Source organism: Rhinatrema bivittatum, chromosome 8 (genome assembly GCF_901001135.1).
Source record: "Rhinatrema bivittatum chromosome 8, aRhiBiv1.1, whole genome shotgun sequence".
Classification (NCBI taxonomy): Eukaryota; Metazoa; Chordata; class Amphibia; order Gymnophiona; family Rhinatrematidae; genus Rhinatrema; species Rhinatrema bivittatum.
The window spans coordinates 134,033,800-134,045,953 of record NC_042622.1 but is presented as its reverse complement, the minus strand read 5'-3'; the positions used below and the strand labels follow the sequence as shown (position 1 = coordinate 134,045,953).

Here is a 12,154-nt window from a genome sequence, read left to right as displayed (position 1 = left end):
AAAGACCGGTCTCTGAGGTTTGCGTGGTGCACTAATTTGATTGTAGGAACGTGTAAAGATCCCTTGTAAGCATCCCTTAAAGGCCTGGCTGTCGAGTGCAGTCTGAGAGGATGAGACAGGTCAAGCGGGGTTTGATGGTGGATATTTTTATGAATGATTGTGAGAGATTTATGGAGGATCCGGAAATTTACTGGGAGCCAGTGGAGATCTTTTAGAATGGGAGAAATATGCTCTCTCCGATTGGTATTTGTCAAAATCCTTGCCGCTGCATTTTGTAGCAGCTGGAGCGGTTTAATGGTAGAGGCTGGAAGACCATGCAGAATGGAGTTACAATAGTCGATCTTGGAGAACAGAATGGCTTGGAGGACGGATCTGAAATCGTAGTGGAATAGGAGCGGTTTGAGTTTTTTGAGTACTTGTAACTTGTAAAAGCACTCCTTAGTAGTGTGTTTTATAAAATGCTTTAGGTTCAGGTGACTGTCGATTAAGACTCCAAGATCTCTGGCGTGTGATATATGTGAAATATTTTGTGATTGGAGAAGTATGGGACTACCTTCTGGAGTAATTAGCAAGAGTTCGGTTTTAGAAGTGTTGAGCACAAGGTTGAGGCTGGATAAGTAGTGGTTTATAGTTTGTAGATGAGAGTTCCATAACCTGAGTGTTGAGTCCAATGATTTGGATATAGGGATTAAAATTTGAAGGTCATCTGCGTAAATATAAAATTTGAGTTTGAGGTTTGAAAGTAGGTGGCAGAGGGGGAGAATGTAGATATTAAACAGGGTGGGTGATAGGGAGGAGCCCTGGGGGATGCCAAAAGGAGCATTAGTGTGAGGTGATTCCATGTTTTTAATTTTTACCTTATAGCCTCTATTACTGAGGAAAGATTCGAACCATCTGAGGGCTGAACCTGTAATTCCTATGTCTGAGAGTCGGTTTAGGAGGATGTTGTGATTTACCGTATCAAAAGCCGCAGAGATGTCGAGGAGAGCTAAGAGAAATGACTGTCCTTTATCAAAACCAATATATAGTTGATCCAGGAGGGAGGTGAGGAGGGTTTCCGTATTGTGTTCTTTTCGGAAACCATATTGTGACGTGTGAAGTATATTGTGGTCTTCTAGGTAATTTGAAAGTTGCTTATTTACAATTTTCTCGATGATCTTAGATACAAATGGGAGATTTGATATGGGACGGTAATTGTTGAGGTCTTCCGGGTCCAGGTTGGATTTTTTGAGTATGGGTTTGAGCGTGGCCAATTTGAGCGCGTCCGGGAATGTTCCTTGTGTAAGGGAACAATTGATGATATCAGCTAGATATTTGGATATGTATTCTGGAATGAGAATCAGTAACTTGGAGGGTATTTGGTCCAGCGGGTGGGTCGAAGGTTTCATTCTTTTTATCAGCGATTCTACCTCTAAAGTGTGGGTCGAATCAAAGGAGTCCAATCTTATGTCTAAGTTTGGTAGGAGAACTGTGTCCGGAAGAGTAGGATTTGTGTTGACAGGTAATCTAGCCAGGGTATTGGTGATTTTATTTTGAAAGAATAAGGCCAGGTCATTGGCCTTTGATTGAGCTGTATCGTCAGGGATATTAGGAAGAGCCGTTTTGGTAAGTTCCGAAACATAGGAGAAGAGGGCCCTCGCATCATATAGCATATCGTGGATGCGGTGAGCATAGAAATCTCTTTTTGTTCGGAGTGTTGCTGATCTGTACTGGTGGAGAGTAGTTTTGTATATGGAAAGAGTGAGGGGATTAGAATTCTTCCTCCATTCTTTTTCTTTCCGTCTTAGATTTTGCTTCTGAGTGCGGAGTTCATTTGAGAACCATGGTTGCTTATTTTTATGGGAGGGGTTTATAATTTTTTTTGACAGTGGGCATAATTCGTTGGCTATCATTTCAGTGATGTTTTGCCATGAGGTGATAGCTGAATTAGGATTTGAAAGATCCAAGTTTGGGAGTTTTCTGATCAGGGATTTGCCAAGATCTTCTGAAGAACAAGTTTTCCTGTAGTATAGAGTTGTAGGCTGATGAGGTGTGGTCAATCCTGTCAATGACCTGAAGGTGGAGTTGATCATAAAATGGTCTGACCATGGGACTGGTAGGCATATGGAGGGTGAGATTAGAATTTGTGAAGATAAGGTCAAGAGTGTGACCCGCTTTGTGTTGGTTGGTTAATGTGCTGTTTGAAGCCCATGTCCGAGAGTGCTGATAGGAAAGAGTGCTGATAGGAAAGCCAAAGACTGCTTGCAGATTATCACATATGGTGGCAGTTGTGGGATGTCTGTTCTAAGCACCTGCATAGAGCAGAGACCCCATGCTAAAAAAAAGATGAACATTTTGGGCACTGTTTCTGTTCTAAGCATCTGCACAGAGCAGAGACCTGTGCTAAAGGATTTCTGCCCTAAGTGCCAACACAAAGCAGTGCTAAAAAGAAAAAAAAATTTCCTGGGGCCTGGCTGCAGTAGCAGCCCTGAAAATATGTACAGCGGGCCAAGAGGGTAGCTCTACCTGGATAGTAAGGGACATAGAGTGAGTTATTTTTCCGAAGAAAAACAAGCTGAGGGTATTTTGGGGTTTTATTTTGCTGTGTTCTTCAACAGGGCAATGGTCTTTTGGGAACCGAAAAGCCTTGCACACAGCAGAGCCCCTACTAAACCATCATGAAACATTTACTCCAGGTGCTCATAGAGGGGCAGAAGCAGCTACAGACTGTTATATGGGCCCTGGGTGCTCAGCATCAAGTCCTGCAAGAGAGTTTGAATAAGTACAGGCTTCCTTGATAGGGATTACAGAAGCCCTGCAAGCTAGTATAGCCTGGCATACTCCTTTTACTCCTGATATCTAAGATGTGGCTAGGAGAGGACCTAATGAAGGAGATGAATGCCAACAATGAGGAGGTAAAGGGGAATAACGCTGGAAATGGCAATATGGATCATGAGATGATTATTGTGAATGATCAACAAGAATGAAAGGAAAATGTTCACAGAGAGGAATCAGAAGATCCAGAGAAAGAACAACCAAGGGACTTAGGCTCACAGGCATGTTTTCATGGCAGAGAGAGAGGCCATTTCACCATAGAATGTCCTGAGACTGAAGAAGAAGCTATGAATGCCAACCAGAAAATATTCCACAATTGTAGCTTTGTGGATACTCCTCACCCTGGCCTTGGTACTTTTGTGGTTCTGGTTGAGCTGGATGGAGTCTCTGCACAGATGTAGTTGATTCAGGAAATAGAAAACCCCTCATTTCGAGGGAGCTAGTTAAGCAAGTTTACATTGATTATGAACTTCCAGTAACTTTAGCCTACACTTATGGAGACCAGTGGTGGAGTCTGTCACACAAGCCTCACTGCGGATGTTGGTTGGACAGACCAGTATTGAAGTGGGAACACTCCAGGAGCTCTCATACCCAGTTGTCCTGCAACATGATTTCCCAGATTTTGAGATTCTGTGAACCCACCTTTAACGCTGAGTCTACCAATTATGAAGAAGTGTCCTTGCTAGAGATCTCCCCTTGGAGAAATCCAGAATGTATTCTTGTGGAAAAGGAAGAGTTGATCCTTGAGGGTATCAAACAGCTCTACAAAAATATGGAGAGAAAGAGCTCTGAAACACTTTGGGGCAGATTTTAAAAAAGTACACGCGCGTGTACTTTTGTTCGCACAACCGGCGCAAACAAAAGTACGCCGGATTTTAAAAGATACACGCGTATCTTTTAAAATCCGGGGTCGGCGCATGCAAGGCTGCGCAAAATTGGCAGCCTGCGCGCGCCGAGCCACGCAGCCTGCCTCCATTCCTTCCGAGGCCGCTCTGAAATCAGAGCGGCCTCGGAGGGAACTTTTTTTTTTGTCCCTCCCCCCAACTTTACCTCCCTTCCCCTATCTAACACACCCCCAGGCCTAACTAAATCCCCCTCCCCTACCTTATTTCATTGAGTTTCGCCTGCCTCTGCCTCTGGCAGGCGTAACTTGCGTGCGTCGCTGGCACCCTGCCCCGGCACAGGCTGCTGTGCCGGAGCACTCGGCCCCGCTCCCGGACTGCCGTCACGCCTCCGGACACGCCCCGAACGTTGCGCTGCCCAGACACGCCCCCCAACACACCCCCCAAGCAAAGCCCCGGGACTTACACTCGTCCTGGGGCTTTGTGCGCAGGGCTTTTAAAATCTCCCCCTTTGTGAATTGTGTCTTTAAACAGGTTGTTATTCTCCTAAATACAAAGGGAAAAGTTGAGTGGTTAACTGGAAAGATGCATGCCAGGGAGTTCACTGTCTCTACTTTGCATGATGACGGATCAGAAAGAACAATATGAAGGATTCCAAGACAAAGGAGGAACCGCAGACACTCCAGGAACCCTTAACTAGCTCCCCAGAAACAATGGGGAAAGGTAACCCTAGAAAAATTAAATGAAAGAGTGTTGAAGGGTCTCCCTGCATGTTACCAACTGTGTGCATCCTCTGTCACCATTTCCTTCCATCGTGGGCAGCTGTGCTAAGATTCCTCCTTGACATCACCAGTAGGCATCTACTTAATGTGGCGTGCAGCTACAGAGATGGGAGAGAGTGTTGGAAGGCCTCCCTGCATGTTATTAACCGTGTGCATCCTCTTTTGTTTGTTTCCTTCCATCATGGGCAGATGTGCTGAGATTCCTCCTTGATGTCGCCAGTAAGTGCCTACTTAATGCGGTATGCAATGGCGTGCCAAAACCACTCACCTAAAGGGTGCGCCCCTTAGCGCAAAATTGCAGTTTGACCTCCAGCATTATTTGTTTGGAAGATTCCTTCAATGGGTAAGAAAAGGAAGGGCAGCGTTAGGCCCTACCTGCCCGGAACTTTCTTTGCCCCTATCTCATCACAACCGACATTAGTCTTTCCAATTTACTAGTCAAATATCGGATTTTTTTTTTTTGTACTTTACTGTTTGAGGAAAGTTAGGTCATAACAGCAAAACATAATCCATTTTAACATTCTGTAATACAGAGTATCAGTACATAACTGACAACTTCCAGCACAAGCATATGCAGGGCCAGTGCAACCCATTGTACAAGCCATGCACTTGCATGGGGCAGCAGCCTGAAGCGGCGGCGACCTGGAGCCACAGTCAGCCCCAATACTGACTCCACCAGGAGGCTAAGAATCAGAAGACGCCACTGCTGCGTGGCGGCTGTGGGGCCGCCTGGCATTCCCAAGCCACTACACGGCTGAGCGGAAGGAGCTGTGGGGACACCCAGTACTCCCAATCTGCTGTGCGGCTTAAAGGAAGGAGCTGCAGGCTGCCTGGCGCTCCCAACCTTCTGCCTGCTGTCCCAGGTGCTTTCCTACAGCGGGCAAAGCACGAGCCTGCAAGAGGCGCGCTCAGTCATTCTGGGCACAAGGCAAAAACTGTGGTGGGGCCTTCTGCGAATTTTCCTGGCTTGGTGGGGGGTGGGGTATGAAGGGGGGGCCTGGGAACAAGCACAGCCGCCCCGGCACTCAGGTCTGAGCCTGTGGCTGTACCAACTGCAGCTACTTCAGGAACACAGAATGTAATGGCTTGGACATTCTTCAGCCCCAGTCCCTCATCCCAGGGACTGTGAACATTATCGTCACACCATTCCCTGACTTGGCCAGCCCAAGTCTTACAAAATGGGCTCAGGAATTGAATTCAGATCTCCTGTATGGCAATATACAGCAGTTTCACTAGGCTATTATGCTGGCCACTTTGGGATCTTTAATGTCTATATTGTTAATAGTCTCAGTTTGTTTCATCTGAAATATGGCACATCAGGCAACATAGTGCATTCAATATCTGGCTGAGTAATTTTTTATTCTGTGCTTGGAAAAAAAGAAGTGTCCCCACTACTCAACCCACCAAACTGACTTTCTTGCATCAATTGATGACCTGCAGCATTTCCCATCTGTGGTGGCTATCCTCAATCATACTTAGCTTATAAGAGTTCACAAGATCAAATCCCAATGCAGTCTGACTGCAAGCTGATCATTTATTTTATTACAGCGGAAGTTTACATTTTATATGTTCCTTTATTTAAGACTAGAAAACATCAACACTCACGCCACCGCCTGCCCAAGGATCCAGGTATCCATTTGAAAATATAATGTTGCTTGCTGCTTTAAGGTCTGAAATGCAAAAGGAAAGATAAAGTTCTGAAAACAAATGCCTGTGCATTACTAATGTATGCATATGTGTCTCATCTCAGTGTAACACAAACTAGGAAATCATTGTTTTTAACAAAATACATTATCAGAATAGATTTGACTAAAAGATTAACTTTTACACAGGGTTTGTTGTTATTCTAAGTTCAGGGTTAAAGTTCAACCCTGAGCCTATTTTTATTTATTTATTTAGGCATTTTTGTATACCGAACATATTGTGAGCACTTCACGTCAGTTTACATCAAAATTTGGGGACAAGCCATTAATAGTTTGTCCCTAAAAAACATTAAAATTAAATATCTAAATAAAGCCTATAAAATGAATAAGAACTCATAATAATAATCTAAACTATAAATTACAAAATAATAAAATACATTAAAATTAGTAAGACATCCTAACTGCTAGTAACATCATTTAAGAGAATTAAAATTATAATACTAAAAACCTTCTTTATCTAATCTAAATTTTTTACAGGGGGAGTTGCTAAAAGATGTTATTCAGCATTGTTAAACGCCTGCTCAAACAATCATGTTTTTAGTTGTTTCTTAAATGGTTGTAGGCGAGCCTCTAATCGTATACTAAGTGGAAGAGAGTTCCAAAGGTTTGACCCAAATCCTATCATAGGCAAGGGGATGCCTGTTGTAATAAAAAATCAAGAACATGCCAAAACGGTTATTTTTATCTAACATGCGAATTATAAATACCAAACATGCTTGCATCACAAATCCAGCAGAAGCACATGGGATAGTAATATAAATGAATGCCTGCCCTGTGCATTTTCTTTGTTCCCTACAATGTTGCACAAAAGCAGAAGGGATAGGGGTCTATGTATGCTTTTTATGTGAAGTAACTCACACTAGTTTTAAAGGTAAAGTACCATCAAAAACTATCTTCAAGATTTAAGTATCTTGTTAGTTTACTTGGAAACTTGTATTTTTACTTTTACATTTTTGATTTGCTAGTACCTGTCCTGCAAAAGTGCTTTTAGAGTAATTTTCTGTTTTCCCTATGAATCACCATGTTAATCACGCTCTCTTCCTGAGGCAACAATTGTTAAATAAAAATAACAGCACAATGCTTTGGGGTCTTAATGTACATGTGTACATTAAGCCTCCTGCAGGAAAAAGGAACCAGAGTTAGTGGGAGGTGGGCAGCAAATGCTAGGTATTGTCTGCTGCTACGGACCAGAGTATTCATGAGCCAGGTGGTGCGGGCCAGCCCATGGTTTGAAAGAATCAGCAAAAAGCTATGATTGCTACGCTTGTTTATGGAGTGGCAATGGAAGGATTTGAGAAATGTGGGTGGCATCCACTGGAGGGGAAGGATCTAAGGAGTGTGAGGTGCATCTACCAAAGATGTTAGGGGAACTGAAGCACAGCAGCAGTAGCATCAACATGAGGTGGTGGTGAAGGTGGGGATGGAGAAGAAGGAACTGAGAAGTGGCAGTAGCAGAATAAGACAAGGGAAAGGTGGAGATCAGCAGCACACGTTGGTAAGATCTGAGAGGTGGGAGGCATATTGCAGTGGCAGGTGGAGAGGGGGAATGGAGTCAGGAGTAGTGGCTGACTGGAGGTGTGTGAGTGGAAAGTTAGTGGCTGTAGTGCAGATGAGCAATAACTAAGAAATTGCTAGTGTGAGCAGTTAATATAGCTATTAAGGAGGCTAAACTGAATACTGCAGCAAAAACAGTGAATATAATCTCACATCACAGTGAGTGTAGTGTGAGCAGGTGCTAAATGCTGGCAGGAGCTAGGTCAGGGACAAAGGAAATGAAATTGTGAGAGATGAGAGACAGAGAAGCACATTGACACAGCATTTTATGTTATTATGGATAAATCTTGCAGAAACTGCTCTGAACTGCATTTGTTTTGCAAGTGAAGAGTAAACGTTTATTTTGCCAGTTACTTGAACGGTGGCTTCTCTAGGCAGCCAGTGTGAGCAAGACTAGCACCCTAGATAGGATTTATGCCATCACCAGCAATGTTTTATACTATGGTCCACCTGGACAAAATTGTCAGACAGATGACAAAATGCTATGAGAAATCAGGGAAGCTAACCAATTTGGCAGTGCAGTAATAATCGGAGATTTCAATTACCTCAGCATTGACTGGGTAAATGTAACATCAGGACATGCTAGAGAAATAAAGTTCCTGGATGTAATAAACAACTGCTTCATGGAGCAATTGGTTCAGGAACCAACGAGAGAGGGAGCTATTTTAGATTTACTTTTTAGTGGAATGCAGGATTTGGTGAGAGAGGTAACGTGGTGGGGCCACTTGGCAATAGTGATCATAACATGATCAAATTTAAACTGATAACTGGAAGGGGAACAATAAGTAAATCTACAGCTCTAACACTAAATTTTCAAAAGGGAAACTTTGATAAAATGAGGAAAATAGTTAGAAAAAAACTGATAGCTGCAGCTGCAAAGGTTAAGTGTTCAACAGGCATGGACATTGTTTAAAAATACAATCCTACGCAATCAGATCATGTATTTCTTATGCAAACATCGTTTGTATTTATTGAAAATGATAAATAAAGGATTTAAAAAAAAAAAATACAATCCTAGACGCGCAGTCAAGATATATTCCACGCATTAAGAAAGGTGGAAGGAAGGCAAAATGATTACTGGCATGGTTAAAAGGTGAGGTGAAAGAGGTTATTTCAGCCAAAAAAAAATCCTTCAAAAATTGGAAGAAGGAAACATCTGAAAAAAATAGGAAAAAGTATAAGCATTGTCAAGTTAAGTGTAAAACACTGATAAGACAGGCGAAGAGAGAATTTGAAATGAAGTTGGCCGTAGAGGCAAAACTCATAATAAATCTTTTTAAAATATATCCAAAGCAAGAAACCTGTGAGGGAGTTGGTTGGACCATTAGATGACCAAGGGGTTAAAGTGGCTCTTAGGGAAGATAAGGCCATTGCAGAAAGACTAAATTAATTCTTTGCTTCTGTGTTTACTAATGAGGATGTTGGGGAGATACCATTTTCAAGGGTGAAGAGTCAGATGAACTGAACCAAATCACTGTGAACCTGGAAGATGTAGTAGGCCAGACTGACAAACTAAAGAGCAGCAAATCACCTGGACCGGATGGTATACATCCTAGGGTACCGAAGGAACTAAAAAATGAAATTTTAGATCTATTTAAAATTTGTAATCTATCATTAAAATCATCCATTGTACCTGAAGACTGGAGGGTGGCCAATGCAACCCCAATATTTAAAAAGGGCTCCAGGGGTGATCCGGGTAACTATAGACCAGTGAGCCTGACTTCAGTGCCTGGAAAAATAGTGGAAACTATTCTAAAGATCAAAATCGTACAGCATATAGAAAGACATGGTTTAATGGAACACAGTCAACATGGATTTACCCGAGGGAAGTCTTGCCTAACAAATCTTCATTTTTTTGAAGGGGTTAATAAACATGTGGATAAAGATGAACCAGTAGATGTAGTGTATTTGGATTTTCAGAAGGCATTTGACAAAGTCCCTCATGAGAGACTTCTAAGAAAACTAAAAAGTCATGGGATAGGAGGTGATGTCCTTTCGTGGATTACAAACTGGTTAAAAGACAGGAAACAAAGAGTAGGATTAAATGGTCAATTTTCTGAGTGGAAAAGGGTAAACAGTGGAGTGCCTCAGGGATCTGTACTTGGACCGGTGCTTTTCAATATATTTATAAGTGATCTGGAAAGGAATACGACAAGTGAGGTTATCAAATTTGCAGACGATACAAAATTATTCAGAGTAGTTGAATCACAAGCGGATTGTGATACTTTACAGGAGGACCTTGCAAGACTGGAAGATTGGGCATCCAAATGGCAGATGAAATTTAATGTGCACAAGTGCAAGGTGTTGCATATAGGGAAAAATAACCCTTGCTGCAGTTACACAATGTTAGGTTCCATATTAGGAGCGACTACCCAGGGAAAAGATCTAGACATCATAGTGGGTAATACTTTAAAATCGTTGGCTCAGTGTGCTGCAGCAGTCAAAAAAAGCAAACAGAATGTTAGGAATTATTAGGAAGGGAATGGTTAATAAAATGGAAAATGTCATAATGCCTCTGTATCGCTCCATGGTGAGACCGCACCTTGAATACTGTGTACAATTCTGGTAGCCACATCTCAAAAAAGATATAGTTGCCATGGAGAAGGTACAGAGAAGGGCAACCAAAATGATAAAAGGGATGGAACAGCTCCCTTATGAGGAAAGGCTGAAGAGGTTAGGGCTGTGCAGCCTGGAGAAAAGACGGCTGAGGGGGAATATGATAGAGGCCTTTAAGATCATGAGAGGTCTTGAACGAGTAGATGTGAATTGGTTATTTACACTTTTGGATAGTAGGACTAGGGGGAAGTCCATGAAGTTAGCAAATAGCATATTTAAGACTAATTGGAGAAAATTCTTTTTCATTCAACGCACAATAAAGCTCTGGAATTTGTTGCCAGAGGATGTGGTTAGTGCAGTTAGTGTAGATGGGTTCAAAAAAAGGCTTGGATAAGTTCTTGGAGGAGAAGTCCATTAACTGATATTAATCAAGTTTACTTAGGGAATAGCCACTGCTATTAATTGCTTCAGTAGCATGGGATCTTCTTGGTGTTTGGGTAATTGCCAGGTTCTTGTGGCCTGGTTTGGCCTCTGTTGGAAACAGGATGCTGGGCTTGATGGACCCTTGGTCTGACCCAGCATGGCAATTTCTTATGTTCTTAATTTTTGCTGGAGGATGTGGTCAAGGCAACTAGCAAGCTGAGTTTAAAAATGGTTTGGACAAATTCAGGGAAGAGAAGTCCCTAAATAGTTATTATCCAGGTGACTTAAGGAGACCCATCAATTGTCATAGGGAATGAGCAGCAAGAAACTGAATCTGCTTTTAGGGATTGGTCACTGTCTAAGACAGGATGCTGTTGCTAAATGCAAGTTGTCCAGTTGACTAGAAGACTGTATTGCTCATTGCTATTCTCTGGCTGACCTCCAGATCACAGACTTTCAAGGCTCATCAAATAAAATTCATGGCTATATCAGTGACTCACCCAAGAGCTGTGTCCACTGAAGACATCTGCAAAGCTATAACTTGGTGTTGCGTCCAGTCTCAGATGGCTTTGACCTCTGTGCCTCACCTTTCTTCCTTCTCTCTCCTCAAGCCTTGGGAAGATGGCTGCTGCCACGTCTTCATGCCACTCTCTCCGGTGTCCCTGGATCGGCAATGGCGACGGTGTTCACCATGATTTTCCTGAGGGCCTCCTAGGGTGTGCACGCACACGCCATCCCCGTCTTTATCAACGTCAGGGCGGGAACCAGGGGCATCCCCTCCGAGTGACGTCATCACATCCTGGTATTTAGCTTGCCCTTCGTTTGCTAACAAACTGAATTAGCAAGGATTGGATTGCTTCCGGTCTAAGCTGCTCTGCCACTTCCCAGCTACCGCAGGAAGCGCTCTCTGCCCTTCGGGGTATTTCTTCTCTAACCTGGGTACCCGCTCGTCGGGGGCCCTTCTGCTCTATTTCAGGTACCTATCTTGGGAAACCGGGTACTCGCTTCTCGAGGGCCTGCTCTCCCTAATCTGGTGCCTGCCACTGATCTACTTCTGCCTGCCAGGACCTTCAACAATACAGCTTCTGCTTCAGTGAGTACTAACCCTTTCAGTCTGTCCCTTTCAGCTTCAGCGCTCTGTGTCTATATCCGGGACCTGTCCCTGCTATGCTGCGCTGCCTATCACCTACTTGAGTGTGAGACTGGTCTCCTCTGCTGAGGACCCCTGGACTACTTCTGCTGTGCTACCTTCACTGCTGCCCGCTCCCCGGGCAGTACCATCGAGCTGTACAATAAATACAACTTCTCTGTGTCTGCGTGTATAGAGTCTAGCCCAGTACTGCGGTTCCTCACAGGGCTCCTCCCCGTGGGAGTGACCACCACCGCAGTACCCAAGAATCCACTCCAACACCTCATAAACATAACACTTGATCATCAGTTCATACCTTTACATCTCATTACTGTCTAGACAATCTCTCCA

At 43.4% G+C, this 12,154-nt stretch overlaps 1 protein-coding gene across 8 annotated transcripts in view; it reads right to left on the bottom strand.

Annotated features, from left to right (window-relative positions):
- Nucleotides 1–12,154, bottom strand: part of DPP7 (dipeptidyl peptidase 7) — a 213,262-nt gene that overhangs the window by 44,860 nt on the left and 156,248 nt on the right. For all 8 annotated transcript variants that reach the window (XR_003858160.1, XR_003858161.1, XM_029612202.1 and 5 more), the window contains one exon: nt 6,044–6,108. Coding sequence is in view for 6 of the 8 variants with exons in the window: in XM_029612202.1 (XP_029468062.1) it covers nt 6,044–6,108 (65 nt within the window). In the remaining 2 variants the exon portion in view is untranslated. The remainder of the gene's footprint in view (nt 1–6,043; nt 6,109–12,154) is intronic.